Below are 25,667 nucleotides of genomic sequence, written 5' to 3'. Positions count from 1 at the left end.
TTCCTCTCAAACGCGAAAACACCAACAAGGAAGTTGTCAATTTTTTTCTCCCTTCATGACTAGTACTAAGATGTCTTATAGTAACAACTTAACAGGTTTATATTAGCCAAAAAGTGAAGGGAAACGACGACAAAACTTGCTTTTCTGTATTCACATCGGTATGGAAATTTTTTTTACTGATTTGTCTAATATTATGACCATAGACTGCACTAGTCTATATAAAACTGCAACAACTTGTAGGAAAGTAGGAGTATGTCTAACTCCCTTATGGAGTATATAATTCTAGTTATACTGTTTCAGCGTTAAACGAAATTATGTTAAAAGACAAATAGCCACGTCACCTTGTCACATATACATTACAGCACAGTGAAATCCTTTTCCTTGTGAACAGCTCTGGTTGTTTGGGTTGAACAGCTTTCATCTCGACAGCCATCCTAATCACCGAGAGAGCTTTAGACAGGGCAGACATTATTAGCCTGATACTCGGGCTGAACAATTGAAAATACAAGTGTATATATGTATAGCTTTATATAAAGTTCATACACAACCTATGGTCATACCAAACACTGGTTTAAAAAAAACGTGTATGACCATAACAAGGTGAAAAATCAAGTAAGTCACATTAGTTAGTTGATATGACTAAGAAAGATGTCTGTTTTTTCCCACGTTATATACTTTGTTAATTAGTCCAGTGGTTCTTAAACTTTTTCAGGATGATGCCCTCCTTGTGTAGGGTGGAGCCTTTGGTGGCCCTCTAGAGATGTCAAATTTGAACGTCCTCCATCTAAAAACTTACCTATTTTAAATAAACCCAGCTGGACCATGGCATTTAAAAACAAATGTAGACAGACAGCCCAAAAGTAGAAAAGCACACAATTCTTTAAAAATCACATTTAATATAAAGAATAATATAAAAGGTGATGGTCTAAAAGTTAATAGTTAAGTAAAAAAAAAAAAAAAAAAAAAAGTAAACAAAACAGTCAAGAACAACAAAGCATGAGTCATAAACATAAACATGCATCTGCAACACTTACACTGCAGTGTGCAGAGGGACACAATGTGACCAATTGAACAGGTTTTGTGCAACAGTCCTCAATATTGGGACAACAGAAAGCAGAACACGTAGCTGTGACTGGGTTGCATCACCAATGTGATCAAACGAACAGGTCAAAAAGTAAAAACTGCAAATTTATGAAAAGTAATGAATAGGTCTTGATTAATACTGTTTCAACTTTAAATGAAGTAATGACATACCATCACCATCATCGTTGCATAAAAAATGCTTTGGCAGCTTGCCATAGCCCAACACCTTATTAAGACTATGTTGGGTTTCCCTTTAATTTGTTACACATTTGTGGATTACATGGCTGGAACAACTTTTCTTAGGAAAGCTTAAAAAACAAAATGCAAGATAATGGTACAACACATTCTCTTTGGAAAAAGCATATGTCGAACAATATTACAGTAAGCACAATTGTTGCGGTGTCAAAAAAAAGAAAGGAAAAAAAAAAAGTCTGCAGTAATAAATAATTTGTTAAAATGCTGACAATGTTTAACCAGTGCTTTGAACTGAACCCCTGGACATAAGAAATGAAATACTGAAGGCAACTGCAATTAACTAAAGCACTTATAAAAGAAAAGGGAACAAAGTATGCTTGATTTTGTGCAAAAAGGTAAGTAGATTTGTGTAAACAGACACACAGCTGACAATAATTGTAGCAGATTTACTGTCCATGCTGAGCCATGTGTAGATAACTCAATTGCAGTCCGACTTCTTTTCAGCCATGCGTAACAGGAGCATATCAGAGTATCTCTCTAGAAGGGCCATAGCACGATCATCCCTAAGTTGACGACCTGGAGAGTCTTCTGGAAGTTGAGGGACAGCAGAGTTCAGATCCTGGGGACAAAGAGAGTGAAGCTCCTGAAGAATCCCACCAAAAGCCTCCTGTAGCATGCTTTTCATCTGCAGCTGCTGCTCTGACAACTCACTGATGCCCTGCAACTATAAGGACAGGAAGAAAAGAAGAGAGTTTGGCAGTGACAATGCATCTACTGACTTAAGTTTTTGACACAATGACAACATTATTTTGAGTATGTATTTTCCACATATCCTGTAAATTGTAATTAATAAGTAGGAGTCAACTGGGATGCCTCTAGTCTAGCCCTACTTGTTACTAAATTGTGTGTCAGAAATACCCTTAAAACATATTTCAAACAGAAAGGAGGCTAATGAAGAAAAAACATTTCAGACATTTGACCTTGCTGTGGCCCTGACCCTGTTTGGATCAATTCCAAAATCTAATCACTTCATCCTACAAACATTCAACCACTCTTTCTTGAGATATCACGCTAACGAGAATCTCGGATGGACGCACAGATGCAAGGACACATGGTGACAAGCTAACTGATGAATACTACCCACAGTCTTGTTTCAAGGACCATGACATTGCTATAGCATTAAATAACCTAAATTATTAAGTGTTTTTTTAAGCTGAATTCTATAAGATAATGTAAAGAAAGGTGTAAAACAGGAGGGACAGAAGTACCCAATGAGAAATAATATGATGTGAGCAAGAACATGGAAAATGAAAACTGTTCCAGTTAGTGTCATACTGCAAGTACTGTAATACGAAGTGTTGAACTCACTTTGCTGTAAAAGCTGGCTGCTTTGTGCATGGTGTGCTGGAGCACATTCACAATCTCCTTACATGCCTGCAGATTTATAGTCTCATCTGAAAGACAAAGACAAGCAGAGTTGCTTGATCTCATGGGCATACCCACGCATTCTTTGGGAGGGGTCGTGTATCCCCCAGTGTTGATGAAATACCAATCTGTCCCCCCCAATATACAGTACAAAATATTTTCTATATGTCCCCCTTTAATGAACCCTGCCAACGGATCTGTCTTTTCTTCATCTATTCTATTTATTTATGTCTATTCCTTTTCAATATATTTCCGGTTTGTTAAGGAAAATAGGTGTGTGCCCCCCCTCCAACTGTACACTTGGTTGCGCCCATACAAAACGCAAGTTCGTTGATATATTTTAGCAGCTCAGTCTGTAAGAAATGGAGACAGCACCCTACAATTTCCCCATGCTGTGGGAGCTTCTATCACTCAGAAATCACATGAATTCAAAGGGTAACTATAATCCTAAAACTATGTTCTCAATATGCGAATTTTCAGTATCAAACTTTGGATGTTGGGGGGGGGGGGGGGGGGGGGGGGGGGGCTTGTAAAGATGAAAGAGGTAATTATTAATAAAAAAGGGGGATATATTCATAAGTCTGTATTTTTAATGTGTTTTAAAGACATCTTGCAAAAGGGGGGCCTCGGTCAAAAGTTAATGCCATTTGGGGGGCCTGAAAAAGTTTGGGAACCCCTGGTCTAGGCCATTGTTGTAGGACCACCCTAGTGGTCAGTGGTGTAATTGCAGGGGTCCATAAGAAAGTTTTAAAAATGTTATATATATATATATATATATATATATATATATATATATATATATATATATATATATATATATATATATATATATATATATATATATATATATAGTTAAATGCATCAAAATATAATCAAATGAGATGTTTTAAAATTGACCAGTTTGGTTATTTGCGTGCATTCGCAAATAACACAATCGTTCATTGATGGATTTATTTTAAATTTATGTACAATTGAAATGATAATGTGCAAAAACCTATGAGTGGTAGACAAGTTCAAGTGTCGCATTGATGGATAAAATAAACAAAAGATCATTCAGAAAATCAAACTAAATATCACACCAACAATCAAATGTAATTGAACCTGGTATTTGTACCAGTGGTATTTGAACCAATCCCTGGGGAATGACTGGTTCTACCAATCAACCAGGGATTGCTAGGACTGTAGAATTCAGTGCTTTTTGTGCATCCATAAAAAGTAATGCATAAACACTATATATGATGTATGTATGTATTACTTTTTATAGATGCAAAAAAAAAAAATAATAATAATAGTACAGAAACCACAGTCCTAAAGAAATAATATATATTCTGGTGTGTGTGTGTGTGTGTGTGTGTGTGTGTGTGTGTGTGTGTGTGTATTTGGTTCTTTTCAGTCTTAAGTTAATATTTGTACCACTCAGTGTGTGGATTTTATTTTAAATAAGTGAAAAAATTGTACCGAAGTTTGCCCCGCCAATCCGATTAATCAATTAATCGGAAAAATATATATAATAATAATGAGCCAACTAATCGATTATGAAAATAATCGTTAGTTGCAGCCCTAATATATATAAAGCCATATTGGGTTATTTGCCCTCTTTGTTGTTTTATTAAACGTAAATTGCCTGGCAATTCCTAATTACGTTCTCAATCACGTTACAATCTTTGTGTGCCTCTTGTCAGAACTGAGGTCGGTAAAACTTCCTTCAAATATATCCGCCACTTCGGATTGGAGTCTTCTCCAGACAGAGATTTAAAATTTTACAATGTAACCTAGAGAGTGAATTAATGGTGTATAAATGTTTTTAACTGGTTGTATGTTTTATGTTGGATTTAGTATTGTATGTTGCAACTTTGTTGTATAATTGTATATGCAAACTCAGCTGCCTATCTTGGCGAAGACACACCTGTAAAAAGAGATTTTTAATCTCAGTGAGTCTTTTTCCTGGTTCAATAAAGGTAAATAAAAATAAATAAGCAAATGCATGAAAACAACAAGCATGTTTGCTAATAATTTGGCATGTCTTATCACACTGACATTAGAAAAAAAATCTAATTTAAGAATGTATTAAGATTTAAATGAATTATGTTAACCATCCTAATGGGCATGACAGCAGTATTTAGTAAAAGAAACTACTCATCCAAAAACATAAGATTTACACACCCTTTTAATTTGGGTGTGTTATTACAGTGATCAGTGAAGGTCAAGATAATCTACTTGCGCCTGCAACAGTGTCTTCTTAAAGATGAAAAGATTATTAAGAATAACGATTTTTAATGTTAATAAGTGTAAGATGGTTTCTGATATGATTCTATGAAGGTTTCTTAAAAACATGAGAAAGTAAAAAGGACAATTAAATTATCAAAGGAAGCAATTGATCACCATTAAGCAGTAATATTCCATTCCAAAAATCATATGCAAAGCTTTGAAAATCCTAACATCTCGTTTTTATATTGTCTCTACAAAAAGGTGGTTAAGCACAGATTCTGTCAAAACCAAGAAAACCTTAAGCAAAACAAGAAAGGGTTTCAGAAGACCTTTTAACAATCTTGTGAAAATGAACTGGACACACCTTATATAACATATGGCCGGCAAAATATAAACCCCTAAAATATAAACCCCTTTAAACCAGTGGATCCTGGCTATTATTCACTATTAACGTTTTTGAATTACAAACAAACTTAACATTTAAGGTGGTGTTTCAAAACACATGACCCTAAAGAGAAAAACTATAGTGTTTTTACCTTTGATCTTATAATATGCTCTATAAGCATAAAAAGTCACTTTTAAAAACACTATAAATAGTGGATGCAACAGTACAAAACATTAATGAATCTGCCCACACATAAAGAACCAAAGTGTGCATTAACTCAAAAAATCTGAGTTTGTAATTTCAGCCATAGTTTTCATTTGTGGTTTGCATACTATCAGATTATTTTCTTAATTGCTAAAATTACAAAAGTATGGTGATGGTAAAATGAGCAGAAGTGCATAGAACTTTTGGAGATTAAAAAAAAGTCATTTTGCCATCTAAAGAACACAATACCTGGGTTAGGTCCATCTACTGTGGGCACTGATGTTGCCAATTTTGATGTGCTGCATTGAGACACTGATTGTGTATCTTCCACATTCTTTCCTGGTGCTACAAGAGAGCTGTCTTTAACTGGTGCTTTCAGAAGGCCAGAGGAGTGTTTGTGGGACATCCTGGGTGTCAGTTTCTCCTCACTGTGACTGATCTTCTTTTGGCTCTCTTTTTCTAGCAACTCCATCTCTGTTGGACTGACCATAGCCTGTCTACACAGAGGATTCATAGGCTCCACCTGGCATTTCAGAGCATTCAAAGCAGCAGGTGGTAATGGGGAAGACGGGTCCAAAGTGAGGGTGGTGTTGTGGGGGCTGAGATTATCCACAGCAGGAGCTGCAGGAGGAAGTGCTGGAATTTGAGGATGTGGAGAAGGGAGGTTATCCTTTCTGTCTTGAGTTACACTATGGTCTTGATTAGGCAATGAGGCTTTCCAGAGCATCTCACTTCCATGATTATTTCCCTGCTTAGGACACACATTGACTTTCTCACCCGTAGATTTAGTCTTGGCATTGGTCATATCCAAGTCACTCTGACAGGAGGATTTTGAGGCATCAAAGGTCATGTTGTCAAGTTTGTGGACAAAAACGCCTTGATCACTGCTGTCGTTCCCTTCTGAGATTAATGCTTTCTCTGTAATTTATATTTTTTTAAAAATTTTAAAAACACATTTAAATATTGTTTAAAACAATAAGGAAAATAAGGAATAAGGAAAAGAAAAACATTAGAAAAGCAGCTGGAAGAGACACAAACCAAACAGATCACAATATAATTGATCTAGCAACACTTAAGCTTCACCTGTGTGAAATTAAGCCAATGCCACATAAGAATTTATGGGAAAATATAGAAACAGGTTTCTCTATATATGCCTCTGTGTAGCTAGAGATCATTTTAGGTGTTTACATAAAAAGTTGAGAATTGGCTCGACAACAGTTTAGCAAAGCTTAACAAAAGTGCCAATTCAGATTTGAAATTTACTGATGTGACACATTCTGCAAATGTTTTCAGGGTAAATGTATTGCTGGTATTTAAATTAAAAATGGACCTTACCTTTTTTCTTCTGATCATTTCTTATGGCATTTGAATTGCAGGCCTTAGAAACTAGTTGTGAATTGTCCTTGGAAAAAAGAAGACACAAATATGGCAACAGGTAAAATCACAATGTGAAATGTCTATTTCAATGGTTAGTAATGACTGCACCACTAAGTGACTCTGAGCATTTGCTTTCTACACAATAATGTAAATTATGTACTAGTTTTGTGCCAAAACATTTATATAATCAAGTTATTGTTTGTATTGCATGCTGTTGAAATCTGGTCCCACAAATATAGCAGAAAGAAACAGACAGCTTTGTTCTAAACCTGAAGGAAAGCAAGAAACTACACAGAACAAAAGATATTTTGGAACCTCTTCCTTATAATAAACCTAGGACAAAATATTATTACTGACCATAGCAACATTACCAACTCCACATAGAAAAATTCTGGATAAACCTAAAATGACAGATCTTAGGACCATTTAATGCACCATTTCTGATAAGAATCTCATTTGGTTCCAATTGCACTGTGTGTTAAAATACCTCTGTCCTCTCCATGCTGTTGCTGGACTCATCTGGAATACAAGGCAGGCGAACTCCAGGTCTGCACACACCACTGCTTCCTGTAACAGTACCACTGCAGGAATAGGAAGACAGAAATATTAACTCTACTATAGATGCCTCTACCCTACATTAAAAATCAAAAGAATTGTCAGAATTACACCATAAGCTTTCCAAAAGTATAAAAATAGACTTGCACAACTAGCTGATTGCTCTCCATCTACCTAAATATTAGTTCATATTGTTTACAAATTCAGAAGCTCGAGCAAGTAATAAAGTTTATAAATTTAGAATTAAACCTGAAAAAAACATTTTAAAATGCTATTAATCTTTTACTTACTCCTTCATTACAGTTTGTTAGGGAAATAATATTCAGGCAGGAAAATTGGGCACAGTTTCTCTTATAAATCGGTCTTCTCAGGTTCTGATGTCACACACCAATCACTCACCGTACGCGTCCCTGGAAGCGTGAGAGGAAACGGGTAGAAAGGCTTAGACGAGGGTTGAGGAAGTTCTCGTTGGAAGGCTGCAGATTGCGCAGGTCTGTGTTAAATTTTTCTATAAAATAGTTCACATAAGGAGTTACAAAATTAATTGCTTCACTTTCAGGATCACACTATATTAAAAACCTCGATTATATTGATCATATATAGTTCATGAGATCATTGCCATTGCAGTTCACTTCCTGTGCTTCATGGGGAAAGTAACAAAACACTACTCTAATGCCATCTTTGATACAGAAAGTGATAGTGGTAACATTAAATCAAAGGTGATATAAAACAATAGATACTCTTAACCACTAAAACTGTAGTGAGAAGGCAGAAGCACCATTAATTCCCACTGCTAGAGTTTCATAGTGTTGGCGAAGTAGATTTGCAGGCTCTTCATCCTCCTCTTCCTCCACTCCAGAACTACCCATGGAGCTCGCCTGACTGAGTGAGTCGGTGTCCTCTAAAATACACAACATATTCACACAAATGTATATATTTGGGGACGTAACATAGTATAATATCCTACATTTAGAATTGATCAAAAAGTTATTTTTCATTAGTATTAAGGCTCAACATCATTATGGCATTTGATTATATCACACAGAATAATTTCCAGGAAAATAGATGTAGACTTGTGTTTTCCTCTAGCTGCAGTATCAACACTGTCAATATGACAAGTATATAGTGTGCTAGTAACTCACGGTCGTGGGCCTGGTCACTGTGCACCTGGTCACTTTCAGCTGAGCAGGCACTGTCAGGACTCAGCTCCTCTTCTTCTGGGTCAATTTCGACATCCTCACAAAATGCCTTCACATCAAACTCCCTACAATAATTGCATAGGAATGATCATCAGAAGCAGTTACACATATGTAAAAGTTGAGGACAATCCATCCATTACATACACACACACACACACACACACACACACACACAGTACATACCAGTATAACAACAAGCATTAGAAAATGAATGCACATGTGTATAGTGTCAAGAAATCATGGGGGTTAGGGAGAGTCAAAGATGGGACAGGTGAAATTACAATGCAGCACTCTTTAAACCATGACATAAGACAATTATCAATGAGTGCCATTACAGTGCACAATCATGATATCAAAATAAATTATGATTGAAAATAAAGTTAGCCAAAGGTTAAGTGTGGGATTTGAAAAAAATATCTGTGGATTTTACACGTCACTCATGCGAACTATTGAAAAACTTAGAGCGAGCAAAACAAACATAACAAAAGCTTAATTTTGCACAAGCTTAATTTTTGAGAATCTAGCAGTCACAATGGACTGAAACACTTCAAAGCATATCCGTTGCACAACAAAAAATGCTTCAGAAATGAATCCAGTGTAAAATGGCTGTGGGAATGTTTGGTGGTGTAAAGGCGTAACTAATCAAACAATTGTTTTGCCTGCAAGATGTTTTAAGGCACTTACCCCTCTCCTATGGTGGACAGAGCAGTACTGTTTGCTGGGTACAGAGCACAGTCATTGTTCTCTGAAGAGCTGAACCTTGGGCTAAAATACTGCACGTCTGTATCTTGAAGCACAGAACTAAACTGATCAGACACCTAGGACACACACACAAATATCAGGACACACTTGTTTGTATGTTTGTAAACATGTATTCATCCATTGCAGACAGAATATGCTCTGTATAAAAGGCTATAAAGTTCTATATAACAAATTATGAACTACTGAACTTCTACACTACAAACCCTCTCAACGTCCTCCTCTTCATCCAGATCACCACCTTCTTCTTCATCTAAAAGGCTGTCTAGACTCTGGGGGTGAAAATGCACTTCCTGTTCCACTTTCTCTTCTACACATTCCTCCTCATCCTCTTCTGCTCGGCCGGGAGTGTCAGAGAGAGGGAGCTGTAGGCTCCTGGTCTCCAATACTGAACGAATAGCGAATGGATCAGCATGTGCAGCCCAGCGCCCCTGTGGCTGGTACTGATGGACTCTCTGTGGATCCACACTGCTACTGCTGCCTACTCCAGCACCCTATACACATTATGACGATTAAAACAATGCCAATTTTATTTAATTCTGACTTTCTCACTGTTGGTTAGATGATCCTTGTACAGTAACTGGCAATGATTGCCTTCATGGTTTCATATTCACTCTAATAACAACCATGTGTATTGAACAAGGCCTGTGTTCTTTTTCCTCAGATCAGTTATATCTGTCTGCTCTGCCATAGCCTTTTCTTTTCATAAATTATTTACCCAACAAAATCAGCTTTAGGAACATACCAATCTGCGGGCCCACATAGGAAGTCGGCCATTGGTCTGTGGCATCATAATTTCCAGACTCCCTAAAGTAAATAAATACACACTTAATCAATACACATTTTCTCAAAATCACATATCATATGAGGGACTGCTATCTAAAGAAAATCAAAATACTGATTTAATATTCAAAATGTACATCAAGCCAACTCTAACCTGAGTAGAACTGAGTAACCCGAGTAGGTTAAAAAAAACCATTTGTGATGATAAATCAATTTTTAAAAAAATTACTTGGCAAAATGGCAATAAAATGTTGATTGAAATAATAATAGACCACCAGACCACATATTACATAAGTGGCTTTAGAATAAAATTTGGATCCACTAACCTACAGCAGTGTCTAGCCTGGCTGGAGTCTTGGGATCTTCCTGAACATCCTCTTTTTCCTCAAACAGGCTGTTTGTTTCTCCCTCTTTTGGCTGAGCCACCCCACTACATGGTACAGAGATGTAGGTTTCTCTCCTTTATGAGAAAATGGCAAAAATACAATTGGTCTGGAATTGGTTTCATATTATGATCTTAAAAAAAAAAAAAAAAACAACAAGGTAAGAAACAACAGGTCCAAAACAATGAGATCCAAGATCAACATAGCTGAGAAACATTCAATCAGTGACTAGCAGTATTTAAATAGGAATGTACTAAACTCCTAAGTTGTATTAAGTTGTACCTGATGGCTTGTTGCTTGCAGGTGACTTTGTTCCTCAGCCCTGCTCTCCGTTTCCTCTCTGCCAGTCTCTTTCGCATTGAGTTAGTCATTTGAGAGCACAGCCTCCACACAAACACACAGCTAACACATACACACATCACATACACCAATTACTCCACAGAAAAGAAACTTATTCAACACTGATTCTTGGCATTCAATGAGTCCAATATATTGTACTGCTTCTCTATTATTTGTATTTATTTATTAACACATTAACTACTGCATTAGGAATTAACGGTAGTAAATTCAACATTCTGCAACCCAGCACAATCACTGCAAGCAATACCATCACATGTAACCAAGTAACCAAAACAACTCCCTTGTTAGATAGAGAGAAGAGATAAGAGATGCATACCTATCACCACAGACAGTGATTAGATGCTTGCAGTCTGGACTGAATTTCATACCGGTCACAATTTCTGTGAAGAAAGAGATGGAAATTTGCAACCAAAGCTTGTTAAGTATAAAAATTAAATTAATTAATAAATAAAAAATAATAAAAGTATTCAAGGTACGCAAATACGATTTAAAAAATAAATAAATAAATAAAAAATATATATATAAAAAGTCACCAGAATGCCCAAATAATGTTGCCACACACTCCCCAGTCTCATAATCAAAAATACAGATGCTCTTGTCTGAGCAGCTAGTGGCCAAAAACATCCCAGAAGGATCCAGTTGAACCTGAAAGCAGTTAAGGGGAAAGTTAAACAAATTTACCAATAAATACAATTATCACAGTAATAAATAATCTGTTTTACTACTTCAAATGACTCTTTGAATTTAAACAACTTTAAAGAGTATGATTTGAGTGCACAAAATGACATACGAATAAATCTGCATCTGATTCATGAAACTGTCACATGACATCAAAACAAGTGGTGATGAATCAGTTTCAGCTGTGTGGAGGAAAGATCCTTCCCACTAATCCCTTACTTGCATGTGATATGCATACAGCAGCCTGATTTACCATCACATATGTTACTGCGCAAAAGTTAGAGACTGCCCTTCCATTTTCAAACCATTGGCCATTCAGTACTTACTGCTAATTATTTGGTAACAAACAATAATAATATTAGGGAAATTTACAGTACATGAATTCATTTTTGCAGTCATGGCTGTTTGACTAAAAATTTTAATCATGTACTGTACATTTACCCATTATTTTTGTCATTATTGTATTATTTATACAAAGCAAAAAATAATAAAGTTCAATATTACAACTAAATGTTTACAGATTTCAGACTGTTTTTACCTTGGAAGACTGTGGAGTGATTTGAAATGTATTTAACACAAAAAAAAAAAAACATACAAAAGTCTTCAACAGTAATCTTTACAGTGTCTTTACTGAATTTCTGGGAATCAATAATGACCGGATGCGGTTTACTCAACCACAATAATCAGATAATGATTGGAGCACCAAAGTAAATCACTGTATATAGGAAACTTGAACATCTGCCATGTCACATAAATCAGTGTTAATTAATGGTTCTTTTTTCCATTGCTCTTTTACCCTAAAAGCACATGCCCTACTACACACCTTAAGCACTGGGCCATCGTCAGTCAAGGAGCCCTTAAAGCACTTTTTCATCTTGCCACTCTTCACATTGTATACTCTGAAAAATAGCAAGCAAATAGGGAAATTAGAAAAATTTCCCCCATTTAGCAGAGTCTCACAGACTGACTGGCAGACAGACAGAACCTAATGTTGCGGTCTTGACAAGCAATGGCAGCGTGTGTGAGCGTGGCGTCCAGGTCCATGTCATATAATGTACTTTTCTCAACCACATGATGTGACCTAGAGAAAGCCAGGTCTTGAGAAGTCTGCAATGATACATCCACACAGTTAGAGCAAAACAATAAAGATGATATCTACTCACGTGACAAGCGATATAAAACAAGTCTCAACAAGATAAGCTCAGCCTATTTACCTTTTCAGCAGAGCGGAAGTAAATGCTCTTGTCAGCACCACAGCTTACCATGGACACCTTTGGACCTACACCTACAACAGAAAATAATAAAATAAAAAAGTGAGCAATTTGTAAGTTTTAAATTGATGCTTGTACAACGTTTTCCTCAAACTTACCTGTAAATTTCATGCCAGTGACGGATGCTGAATGGTCATAAACAGTCTGTAAAAGACTGTAGCTATTGTCCATATTGAATAGATGTATGAGTCGATCACGACCAGCTGAGGCCAACAGATGCACACCTGGTTAAAAAAGTTTCAAATTATTTTTGAAACATTTCCCACAAAATCAAAATTATAGCCAAGTACTTCACATCAACATGTCCTTATTGCATCTTTTCTCTTCCTTTATAGATCATTGTATTTTTATTTATTCTGTTGTAAAACACTTTGAGATGCAGCTTTTAAAGGTGCTATAGAAAATAAAGTTTTATTGTTATAATTATTAACATAAATTTATACAACCATCATTTGTTTTACTGCAAAGGTTACATAATGGCATCACATGAATGAATTTACCAGACTGTTTAGCCAGTCTGGGGGGGAGGGGGAATACTGGACACATAGCAAAAGCTTTACATTTCAGCCTGTAGCTCTACTGTGGCAGCAGATGCTCTAGAGTCAGTTTCAATGTAAAATTCGAGAACAGTCTAACTATCAATTTGACAGTGACAGTGTTTATAATAATCTGTCACCAAGTACAGATATTTGAAAGTTATGTTCACTATACCAGTGAATGAAAATAAGGAAATGCTCCATGCCCCACGTGAGAGAAAATAGGAACTGCTGCGATGCATGATGTGTGCAGTGTTGCTTCTGGAGTAAAATGGGCATAATCTGCAAACCCGAGATACCTAAATAGTGTCTGTTGTTCAGGACTTCTACTGGCATTGTACTGAATGTTATTGGCATCTTTTGTCCTGTGAGCTTTTTGTCTCACCACCCATTCTTTTGACTTGGAGCCCCTCTAGCTTGTACACCATGACGGTGCTGCTCTCTGCATAAAAATAATTTCAGGCATAGCATTTCTTTTCAATGGCGTATCTTCTCCCTAACTCCATGTGAAGGTAGATCATAACAAATACTAATTTCAGCATTTGAACATTCCCACTTAAACAGATAGCTGGGCATTTAAATATCCACAAGACACGTAGACCACAAATTAAAACTAACACAGGCAAGAGTAATCAGAGATGTTTCTCATCTCATGGCAGGAATGTCTGTTAGCATAATTATTATAACAATACTCCATAGACAGGCTTAGGTGCAGTGTCTAAGTATTGCCCAAGACAATGTAAAAAGGCATTTAGGCGACATATCAGAATGAAGGTAAATACAACGTTGAGAGTTCTATGCACTGACAAAAAAAAATGGAGAGGTGTCTTGATCTCAACAGAAAGGTAAACTGGCAACAGGAATGACCTGCCAATCAACAGATCATTGTTTGGACGAATGCTTGTGTTATTGGTGTGAAAGATGCTCTTCGGCAAGTCAATCAAACAGCTGATGGCATATTTCTCTGTACCGTCAAATCGAGAAGGTAGTTGCAACCATCAACTCGGATAAGCAAATTGCAAGCCATCGATAAGGTAAACATCAGCAAAGAATAAATGAAGTATAGACTTTTTTTGATAGGGAATCATTCTTGTGGATGTTAACAATAGCGACTGCAGATTAACTAATGAACTAAAACTTAACTAATGTAGCCTATTTCACAAATAAAGAAATTGCTAACCTAGCTAACTTACATAGATTCATGTACTGAATTAAGTTACGTTAGCCAGCGAAGCTAGTTAGTTGACATTATATAAAGATACCTCAACTCCACCAACGTTAGTAACTAACGTGGCTTGTTAGCTAAACAATGTTGGGCTGTGTTCACATGTAATGTCTTTTTCTGATGAAAACCACTGGTAGTAGCAATTATTATATAAAAAATGCTGTTCCAAAGTGCAGTCCCAAAAGAAGCTCAGGACATTTTTGAACACAAGGTCTACTCCACAGGATTATTATATAAAACGGGAGCTGACAGCATCAAAAAGAAACAAATGTTGAATTAAATCAAGAAATTCTCTGTCTGTCTCCTTTATGTCCTTTTGTTGTATTGTCAAAATAATTACATACATATTTCAGCATGTTTACTGTTCCTATATGTACAAGTTAAGGTAATCCACACATATTTGCATTAAATCTCAAACATGGTATTTGGTGAAATAGACTTTTGAGTAGAAGTAAAATAAGTGTTGTCAGCTTTCTTTCACAAATATGGTAAGGATAATGATTTAAAACAATGTGAAAAAAACTTTACATAACTTAAAATTTCCTTCGAATAACTTCAAAACCCATAACCACTACTACCACCACCACCACCACCACCCCAGGGGACCCAGACAGCACCTAAGCCCTCTGAAAGCCGAGGGAAAACCCTTTTCTATTGTTCAACTGTACTCATAGAATGCATGTGGTTGTGGCCTGTTGCACCAGTTTACAAAAGGTGACAACAAAATATGAGAACATGCCAAATCTGAGACACCACTTAAAACACTGTCAGTGTGTTTTCTCCCAGCTCACACCAACAACTTCCTCACAAGACTCAGTGGTCAAAACAACCAGAGGTACATGAAATAACAAGGCATTTTCCCAAAGCACAAAACAGAACAGACAAGCAACATTAACTGACTCAACAAAAAACTTACTACCTCAGTGTTTTAGCAGACAGGAAACAGGAAAGCAGTCCTTGAAATATTCAACTAACAGAATAAGGTCCCAGTGAGAAAGCAGTACTCCAATATTGCTATTACCAACCTCTATAACTGTGGAACGCTTGTAATGTCTGGAAATAAAATGTGTGTTTTATCCCGTCCTCTGACGTTTACCACTCTATTTGTAAGGGTTAATTATACATATTACATTACCAGCACAACCCTGCTCAGGCAAATTGATTAAATGGTTTGGTAACTGAATTAAAAATATAAACATTAATTTATTTTAAGGCACTGATTTGTTTATTTTTGGACAAAATTTGTAAAGGATCCAATCCAAGTTTTGTACAGCTTAATGGGTTCTTAAAGAAGGAATGGATCTGTCCATAATGTTACATGATTCAAGCAATTACACAATCCTAGTTTGGTTAAATTAGTTTTACCTTTTCCACCAGAAAATATGCTTGGTCTGCTGCATAATTGAACTCTATCGAATGTTGTTGTAAACTAAAAGATAATTTACCAGTCTCAGTGGGAGAGAAGGCCAGACATAAAATCTCAGAATCATGTGCCTCAATCCTCAGAAGTTCATCCATAGACTGAAGTCCATAGATCCTGAGAGAGATTAATAAAGGCAAACAAATGAGCTAGTAAACTACTGAAATTGGTTTAAAATATAATATAATAAAAAATTTAATGATAACTATGGTTTACTCAATGTCCTTGTTAAACCATTACAAACTATGCCTCCATATGTCAAAACACACTGACCAGATGATGAAGATAGCAAATATTCACAAAGGCCTAGCTTGTATTATTACCTAAATACAGTACATGTCTCACCGTAGGTTTCCACTACGATCTCCAGCTGCCAGGTGCTGGCCATCAGGGCTGATTCCTAGGACTCTGATTCCAAATTTGCCATCTTGGCTGCCTTCTACTTTATCTGGCGGGGCCTTAAGGTGCCCAGTGTCGTTATCCACATACACAACCTTCACCAAGTCCTTTAATGAACACACATATATGCAGTGAGAATATATTGTATACATTACATTACCAGGTAATCGTACACTGTCTTAGGCAACTCCACGTAGGACCACAGTGTACTTACCTGACTATAGAGGTTAGAGCTTTGGTATTGGCTTTGCTGAAAATCACTGTTCCAAAGACGAATGGTGTTGTCAGATGAACAGGTAAGGAAAGATCCAGGCAACAATGCTGCAGTTGAATCTTCCAACTCAGGGTAGGTCTAAAAGGGAAGTTTGTATGTATAGAAACTGTGACAGTACAATGCTTTAAAAAAATCTTTGCAACACCATACATTTTCAATGAACACTTAGAGATTTTTTAATCAAATGTAATAACTTTAAATAAAAAAAATCAATACACTCTAAGAGTATTTGAAAATCGCATAAGTATGTTAATTGCATTAAAAAAAAATGTGTGTTGACCTGCATTAGTTTAAAATAAAAGATACCTCAACACTCCAGACACAAGCACTATGGTACAGGGAAGAGTAGACTTTCCATACATTGTTGAAATCACGCACATTCCAAACATACACACTGTGGTCATTATACACACACATCAGATTACCGGTCACAGGGTCATGTGTCAGGGCCAAAGTATCTGGATACTCTGCCTCATGCCTATATGTGAGTAATGGAAAAGGATCGGTGTCAAATTAAAATTACACATTTGAAGCCATCACTCACATTCATGTGTAACAGGGCCACAAATGACAAATTATAAACTAAAATTAAGTTGTCAATGACTGTAAAAACTTTAAATGTATTTATTGTAGTCTTTTATATTTAGTCTATGTATATAATTTTAACTCTTATGACTCTCATTAAATGACAGTTATGAATACACAAGTTTTTTCAAGTAGTACAGGGAAACATATTGAAATGTTTGCCATAATCAGTCAAGAGACACAAAACTGTTTTATGTGGTGCTTGGTAAGCTACTACCCTTGGAAGAAATTATGGATTCACCACACTTAGAGGATGTTCACCCGGCTTTTTTACTTTGTAGCAAACAGACAAATCACATACGACACAAAACAATTTTTGTTTTGGCTTTGTAAAACATACTAGCGTTTCAACAACCAATCGATAAAATTGATAATCGATTATGAAAATCGTTGTCAATGAATCTCATTACCGATTAGTTGGTCTGCGCAGTACATTTACTCATTACTTTACTTCCAATCCGAAAACATTTCGGAGAGTAAATACTAAAGTTGTGTCCCAAATGACGTACTGTACACTTACACTACGCACTCTACCATCTAGTGCAGTGTTTCCGCAGACCCCTAGTGGTCAGTGGTGTAATTTTTTCCTCAACATTGAGTGATTCCATAATTTATTCTACTCTACTTTTTTACTTCTCTATTTGGGGGGAAAATATGCCATTAATTAAAATAATTTAATTTGTTTGAGATATGTTTTACGAAGCCAGAATGTACAGCTATTAAACAAAAAATGTTTTTTGTCATATCTGCTACTTGTTTATTTTCTACGAAGTAGAAAATCTGGGTGAAAATCCACTACGTGCGGTGATTCCATAATTTTTGCGAGGGGTAGTATGAAGCTAGCAATCTTCCCAGGGGTCATCTCAATTGGACAATTAAATGCTACATTCGACTAAAATTCGTAGTTCGTCATTCTCAACCCCCGACCAGGGACTTGAGGAAGTAAATATAAATCACTCATCACGGTTAGCTGGCTGGATTGTTGCTTACAAAAAATAAATATGGAGGTATCTATGTTTTCCCCCACTTTGCAATTCAAATGCACAATTCTGAGCTCCTACTTCCCACTTATGAAGTAAGTTGAATCACAATCTGAAGAAGGGGAAATACTAGACAGATGTCCTAGTCCTAGCTACAATTACTCGTCTATATAAAAGCTAGAGCAGCTACAGTGAGGGGAAAAAAGTATTTGATCCCCTGCTGATTTTGTATGTTTGCCCACTGACAAAGAAATGATCATTCTATAATTTTAATGGTAGTTGTATTTGAACAGTGAGAGACAGAATAACAACAAAAAAATGCAGAAAAACGCATGTCAAAAATGTTATAAATTGATTTGCATTTTAATGAGGGAAATAAGTATTTGACCCCTCTGCAAAACATGACTTAGTACTTGGTTTAAAAACCCTTGTTGGCAATCACAGAGGTCAGACGTTTCATGTAGTTGGCCACCAGGTTTGCACACATCTCAGGAGGGGTTTTGTCCCACTCCTCTTTGCAGATCTTCTCCAAATCATTAAGGTTTCGAGGCTGACGTTTGGCAACTCGAACCTTCAGCTCCCTCCACAGATTTTCTATGGGATTAAGGTCTGGAGACTGGCTAGACCACTCCAGGACCTTAATGTGCTTCTTCTTGAGCCACTCCTTTGTTGCCTTGGCCGTGTGTTTTGGGTCATTGTCATGCTGGAATACCCATCCACGACCCATTTTCAATGCCCTGTCTGAGGGAAGGAGGTTTTCACCCAAGATTTGACAGTACATAGCCCCGATGCGGTGAAGTTGTCCTGTCCCCTTAGCAGAAAAAAAACCCCAAAGCATAATGTTTCCACCTCCATGTTTGACGGTGAGGATGGTGTTCCAGGGGTCATAGGCAGCATTCCTCCTCCTCCAAACACGGCGAGTTGAGTTGATGCCAAAGAGCTCCATTTTGGTCCCATCTGACCACAACACTTAAACCCAGTTGTCCTCTGAATCATTCAGATGTTCATTGGCAAACTTCAGACGGGCATGTATATGTGCTTTCTTGAGCAGCGGACCTTGCGCGTGCTGCAGGATTTCAGTCCTTCACGGCGTAGTGTGTTACTAATTGTTTTCTTGGTGACTATGGTCCCAGCTGCCTTGAGATCATTGACAAGATCCTCCCGTGTAGTTCTGGGCTGATTCCTCACTGTTCTCATGAGCAATGCAACTCCACGAGGTGAGATCTTGCATGGAGCCCCAGGCCAAGGGAGATTGACAGTTCTTTTGTGCTTCTTCCATTTGCGAATAATCGCACCAACTGTTGTCCCCTTCTCACCAAGTTGCTTGGCAATGGTCTTGTAGCCCATTCCAGACTTGTGTAGGTCTACAATCTTGTCCCTGACATCCTTGGAGAGCTCTTTGGTCTTGGCCATGGTGGAGAGTTTGGAATCTGATTGATTGATTGCTTCTGTGGACAGGTGTCTTTTATACAGGTAACAAACTGATATTAGGAGCACTCCCTTTAACAGTGTGCTCCTAATCTCAGCTCGTTACCTGTATAAAAGACACCTGGGAGCCAGAAATCTTTCTGATTGAGAGGGGGTCAAATACTTTTTTCCCTCATGAAAATGCAAATTAATTTATAACATTTTTGACGTGCGTTTTTCTGGATTTTTTTGTTGTTATTCTGTCTCTCACTGTTCAAACACAACTACCATTAAAATTATAGACTGATCATTTCTTTGTCAGTGGGCAAACGTACAAAATCAGCAGGGGGTCAAATACTTTTTTCCCCTCACTGTATAGAATAGCTAGAACATATATGTTTTGATCTATACGCTCTGAAGGAAGACTCTTACTGAGGCTGCATGCCCTGAGAGACATCCACTCCTAGACAGTGGGGCCGGATAAGTGTGGTGACGTAATGCAGGTTTTGTGGGCGAAATACTCGCACAGTGCCATCTGCACAGCCACAAAAAATGAAAGCTTCACTCACAGATAGACAGTGTGCTGAAAACGTCTGCAAGAGAAACCATAAAGACAGAAATAATGTTCAACTTCAAAGGTTTACTTTTAGACAGACTGCAATGAGGTGTTATCATGCAATACTATCACATTAACTAATGTCCGATATACCTGAACTGTGTTTCAGTCATAATGGTGAGGGTTTTCTGTACAATGTAACTTACTTTGAGGTCAACCCATAAATCCAGCTGCCGGTTGCTGTTGAATTGGCACAGCAGACCAGTATGGGTTATACAGTAGGTACTGCTCGACATAGTGCCGCGACCACATGCCAAATCACAGAATTCACTATTCTGATGTTCTCCTAGCAAACCTGATCGACCAATCAGAGGCACTGTACTGTTCACCTACAAGCAGACCAATGCACAACATAAAATAAACACTTCAACTGCAAACATTCTCAACTCTGATGGTAAATTTTATGATTATAGTAATGTGAAGTAATATATGACCATCTTTTGTAAAAAAATCCTTGTTTTAAATCATAGTAGATGACATTTGCATACAAAATCAGAATAACAGAAAGAAAGAAACCAGAGTGTGCTGTCTTAATGGAAATGAGTGGAAAACTGAATTTGCCATACTGATACATTGTGTTCATCTGGGGACCGGGATGGCAGTATAATTTAGTACAAACATGTGAGGAATATTAGTGTGGAAATGTGTCTTTTAAACGTTACCACACATTAAAAATAAATGACAAAGAAAGGACTTTCTATATTTGTTTACTAAATTCTGTGGAGACAGTGTCAATTCATATCAGAACACAGGAGTAATATAAAGTCAGCCAGTCATTATAACATAATACATATTGTAATAATGACTGCCTCTATATTACTCCGCTTATGACAGCCATTTACCAAAGAATTCATTAATTTACAAAGAAATTAGTCTTCTTACACGTCTCTCCTTGGAGGCATCCAAATACCAGAACTTCACATGTCTGTTTCCTGCGGTAACAAAGTAGCTACTGTCCTCTGAAAAGGAGACAGCCAGCACACGACTTGACACTTTATTGGCTGCAATAACACTCCCTCTCTGTAAAAGAAAGCAGTAATAATTTACAGAAAGAAACAGCAAAATTCTCCTAACAATTACAGGTACAGAACTACAATGAATGCAGAAATTCTTCAAAATGTAGTTAAAGAAATAATGAAAGAAAGGAAAGAAACACAATTCAATAAAAACAAAGTTACTCATAACTAAAAAGAACCACACATTTTGAAGAAATTAATACAAATATAAATTATATTAAATATATAATTAAAATTTTAATAAAATTATATTAAAATAAGTGGTAATTTAAATAGTCTCTTCCTTTGCAAAAAAAAAAAAAAAAAGACAAGTGGACCAGTTTTGAAATTAAAGTTTGTAAGAAATCATTACTAAACCTACCTTCCACTCCCAGACACTGACAGTCCTGTCATGCTGAAATCCCACAGACACAATGTAGCTGCCATTAGTAGAAAAAGCAACACAGGCAACTCCATACTTGTGGCACTGGACCTCTGCCACCTGAGTACGTTCTGCCACATCCCACACTCTCACGCAGGGCATATGTCCACTCTGCTCAGACAAATGAAATGTAAGAGTGAAGAGTAATGAAATGACAGAAAGATTACAAACCAGTCAACAGTAAGTAATGACTGAATTACACTACAATACACAACAAACAGTTATTTAATAAAGACTAAAAAATTATTTTAAAATCCTTTAAAAGACAATTATAAGAAGGCTTCTGTGTCTCCTATTTCTGAAAAATTTACAGCCACTTACCTCACCAGTGACCAAATATTTTCCATTCTGTGAGAACGCCAATGCACTGAAGGTTTTTCTGTGGAATAAATACAAAATATTGCTAGTTTAATAAAAACTACTTACTAAACAAGGACGCTCAACCTCACCTCTAGCCAGTGGATTTTTTTTTTTTTTTTTTTTAAAAACATAAAACAATCATGTAAATTTAATCGGAAAATGTATTCCATATTTTTTTTCATTTAACTATACACAATCCTTGTTTACACTTTTTTTGGTTATATTTTTGGTTATATTTATATAATTTGTAAAATCAGCCCTGACCAGGATAAAGCAGTTACTGAAGATACATTTATATGGGGTTTTTTTTTAAAACATAGTTACATAAATTATCTGAAAATAAATTAACAATTGACTAATGAACTACAGGAGACACCTGCCTATACTTCTATGCAAACACAACCTCTTCACATTGCTTTTCAATAAAGCATCAAAATTATATAAACAAAATCAGTGCATACAGTTTAGGCATGATACAAAAAGCTAAGAGATGTAAACTTTAAACTCTACGCACCACTAGCATTTTAAATCTGAAACGTTTTTGGCAAAGAATAAGGTATTCTTTGTATAGGAGTCAATAGTGACTACAGTACATTATAGGATTAAAATCTGAAATAAAACATACTCTAAAGAAACAAAGATTTGCTTAATGTCATATTAGACAGCAATGTTTATTCCAGTCGCATTTCTCCAAAGGAACTACCTATTATGCGAGGCACGTACAATCCCAAACATACAGCTCTGTCAAGAGCCAACTTTATTACAAATACTACATTTCAGAAATAAGACTTTTGTATGAAAGACATTTCTTTGAAAATCCTAAACTTATCCAGTAACTCTACTAATTCAGATTCAATTGTTCACATACCTGGATGTATTAAAAATGTGGCTTTGCTTGTTTGTCTTTGGATTCAGGAGCACGATGACACATCTGAAACAGAATAATACTGTCTAAGTTCATTAGATCTAGTTATACTGATCACTAAACGTAGGCTTTATGTCAGAGGTTCTCAACCTTTTGCAACTAAAGCCTCCCCTATCATGTGGCACACCCCAAGCCTTACCCATCATGTGGCATGCCCCCCCCCCCTTTTTTTCTTGAAAACAATTTACGCCCCCCCTTCCGATCTCTCCGCGCCCCCCTGTTGAGAACCACTGCATTAGGTGTAATTTAAGCCATGTCAGTTTTTATCTTACCCTGCAGGGTATGCAACAGTGCTTGTATTAGGGTCACAGGCCAAACCACTGTTGCTGGTTGTGGTAATACCCAGAACTTTCTCCAGAACAACCTGCAAGCACAAACAAATCTTAAAGCAAAGGCAGCATTTAAGGAAGACAACTTTAAGTAACTAGCAAGAGAACACAAAAGGTTTCGGTACCTAAGCTCTTCTCAGTGCAAATTTAAGCCAATAATGCATCATCGTAATTGACATGTGCTGCCATTTCATATATTCCTTAGTCACACAATATACCCTTTTAACTGTTAAATAGCTTTAATGACTTCTTGATTTTATTTAATAGATAAGATTCATCTGGCAAAGTTTATCTGAATCAGCTGTAGTCTATAAATAAAGTTAGTGTACGTGCTAAGAGTCAGTACGTTTACATGGACAACAATAATCCCATATTAACCCGATTAAGACAATACTCTGATTAAGAAACTATCATGAAAACAGCCGATTTTAATTACCTTAATCCGATTAAGGTCATACACGAAGTAAACACAAAAGAAATAAGACATGTGGAGCACTCCTGTTTTAGTCGCATTATCGAGGTGTATTACAGACATGTAAACACCTTAATCATATTATTAACGTTGTGTGAGTTTTCACTGCATTTTGCGACAGGACACGTACACACGGCAGTGCTCAACCATTTTACGGCAAACAAGAGAGCACAGCTGCTTCCCAAACCATGTACTTACCTACAATAGGCCTATAGTAGGTGAAATACATGCATCTCAGCTACTATATAGAAGGTACAGTATCTCACAAAAGTGAGTACACCCCTCACATTTTTGTAAATATTTGATTATATCTTTTCATGGTGACAACACTGAAGAAACTTTGCTACAATGTAAAGTAGTGAGTGTGCAGCTTGTGTAACAGTGTAAACAGTTGTGTAACAGTGTAACAGTGTTGCTGTCCCCTCAAAATAATTCAACACACAGCCATTAATGTCTAAACCGCTGGCGACAAAAGTGAGTACACCCCTAAGTGAAAATGTCCAAATTGGGCCCAATTAGCCATTTCCCTCCCTGGTTTCATGTGACTTGTTAGTGTTACAAGGTCTCAGGTGTGAATGGGAAGCAGGTGTGAGACTGTAAGTCATTCCCTTCAAATGCTATTGAGCTTTAAATTATGGTATATTTTGTGAATGGGCCTATTCAGTAATGAAATGCATGTCAAATTTAAATGTGATTTAATAGTTTATTTTGTTAAATATCAGAAATCTAAAATGTGTGCGTTATAGCTGACCCCTACATGAACACTTTCCAGTTGGTTATATGACTGTAAGTCAATCCCTTCAAATGATATTTAAGTTAGAATCGTGTTCAACAATGTCATATGTAACTTTAGAGACGGTCCCTTAATTTCCGCATATCCGCGAATATTGGACGTCCAACGTCAAGCCAACTTTATTCCAGTTGGACGGCGTGGAGTGGTGACGTAATGACGTGTGCTGTTAATCGTTCTATGTTCTAGAACATGTAAAATGGGTACATGAAAGGAGTATTCTAAAAGCGACTCATGTAAACACCTTAATCACAATACTGTCTTATTCAGAGTAAGGTCAATAATTAGATTACTGCTGTCCATTTTAAAAAGATCAAAAACGGTGTTGTGTTTATAAGAAGCAACTTCCTGAAGTTATGAACTTTTACTCAATCACTGCGCAGGTCAGAGTGTGTCTGAAAACGGGCGTGGAAAACAAAGAAAAGCGGGCGGAATAACGTGCCAAGATGAGCAAACCGCTAAACAGGACCGTTGGTTCTGTAAAGGCCGGACTGCTCACAGTATCCTCTCTGCGAACTTTTCCTAACTTACCCGATATGAACATGTACACATACCCGACTGTGAATGTCTCTCTTGTGGCTCTGTCGGCTGTTTCGACGCGAATTCGCTGCCACATTGCTGCTGTTTGTTTTCTTCACCCTGGAGGTAAAAGAGCTTGGATTATTTATTCCCCCAGAAAGTGATGGTCCTTCCGCCATGGCGAGTTCACATAAAGATAAACAGCCTACAACTAAGCTTCAGTCCTTCTGTCCTCTCTGATGTCAGCAGAAGCGCTTTAGATGCCAATAAGGCTTTGCGTTAACAGAACTTTCAGTACAAGTAAACAGTATAAAACTGGACAAGTCATCAAACTGTTAAAAAAAAAAAAAAGTTGTCCAGCTACCACGTAAAATAATACTACACGTTATATTAAATAAAAACATGTAAATCAGAAGTATGGAGAATAGGTAGATGAAAATGACACTTCAAACTACAAACAAACGCAGAAGGGGGAGAAAGAGAAAAAAAAAACAACTTTGCGACGACATGTGATAGGGCGGCACACGG

At 36.8% G+C, this 25,667-nt stretch overlaps 1 protein-coding gene and 1 long non-coding RNA gene across 5 annotated transcripts; one reads left to right on the top strand and one right to left on the bottom strand.

Annotated features, from left to right (window-relative positions):
• The first annotated feature begins 13 nt into the window (after positions 1–13).
• On the top strand, positions 14–1,879 carry LOC128635307 (uncharacterized). Its single transcript, XR_008398255.1, has 2 exons — positions 14–158; positions 1,783–1,879. It is a non-coding gene; the product is annotated as an uncharacterized LOC128635307 (long non-coding RNA).
• wdr62 (WD repeat domain 62) lies at positions 812–25,667 on the bottom strand. 4 transcript variants are annotated; one of them, XM_017490794.3, is made up of 32 exons: positions 25,175–25,666; positions 23,302–23,393; positions 22,973–23,035; positions 22,066–22,123; positions 21,685–21,855; positions 21,190–21,327; positions 20,454–20,636; positions 20,124–20,284; positions 17,026–17,197; positions 16,660–16,797; positions 16,392–16,552; positions 16,072–16,163; positions 12,964–13,089; positions 12,809–12,879; positions 12,580–12,701; positions 12,418–12,493; positions 11,450–11,561; positions 11,233–11,296; positions 10,839–10,958; positions 10,500–10,633; positions 10,136–10,197; positions 9,597–9,884; positions 9,316–9,449; positions 8,575–8,696; positions 8,211–8,333; positions 7,832–7,940; positions 7,365–7,458; positions 6,836–6,902; positions 6,278–6,418; positions 5,750–6,136; positions 2,647–2,732; positions 877–2,002 (listed from the first exon to the last, which is right to left on the bottom strand). In XM_017490794.3, exons 1-32 carry the CDS (start codon positions 25,316–25,318, stop codon positions 1,757–1,759), a joined length of 4,257 nt encoding a protein of 1,418 aa, XP_017346283.1. In that variant the 5' UTR covers positions 25,319–25,666; the 3' UTR covers positions 877–1,756. The 4 variants fall into 4 exon arrangements, with proteins under 4 accessions (XP_017346284.1, XP_017346283.1, XP_047017429.1 ...); XM_047161473.2 differs by having other exon boundaries at positions 5,750–6,418; positions 22,973–23,051; positions 25,175–25,665; XM_017490793.3 differs by having other exon boundaries at positions 5,750–6,418; positions 25,175–25,665.

Source organism: Ictalurus punctatus, chromosome 17 (genome assembly GCF_001660625.3).
Source record: "Ictalurus punctatus breed USDA103 chromosome 17, Coco_2.0, whole genome shotgun sequence".
Lineage (NCBI taxonomy): Eukaryota > Metazoa > Chordata > Actinopteri > Siluriformes > Ictaluridae > Ictalurus > Ictalurus punctatus.
The sequence above is the reverse complement of the archived record's forward strand: the minus strand, read 5'-3'. Positions and strand labels throughout refer to the sequence as shown.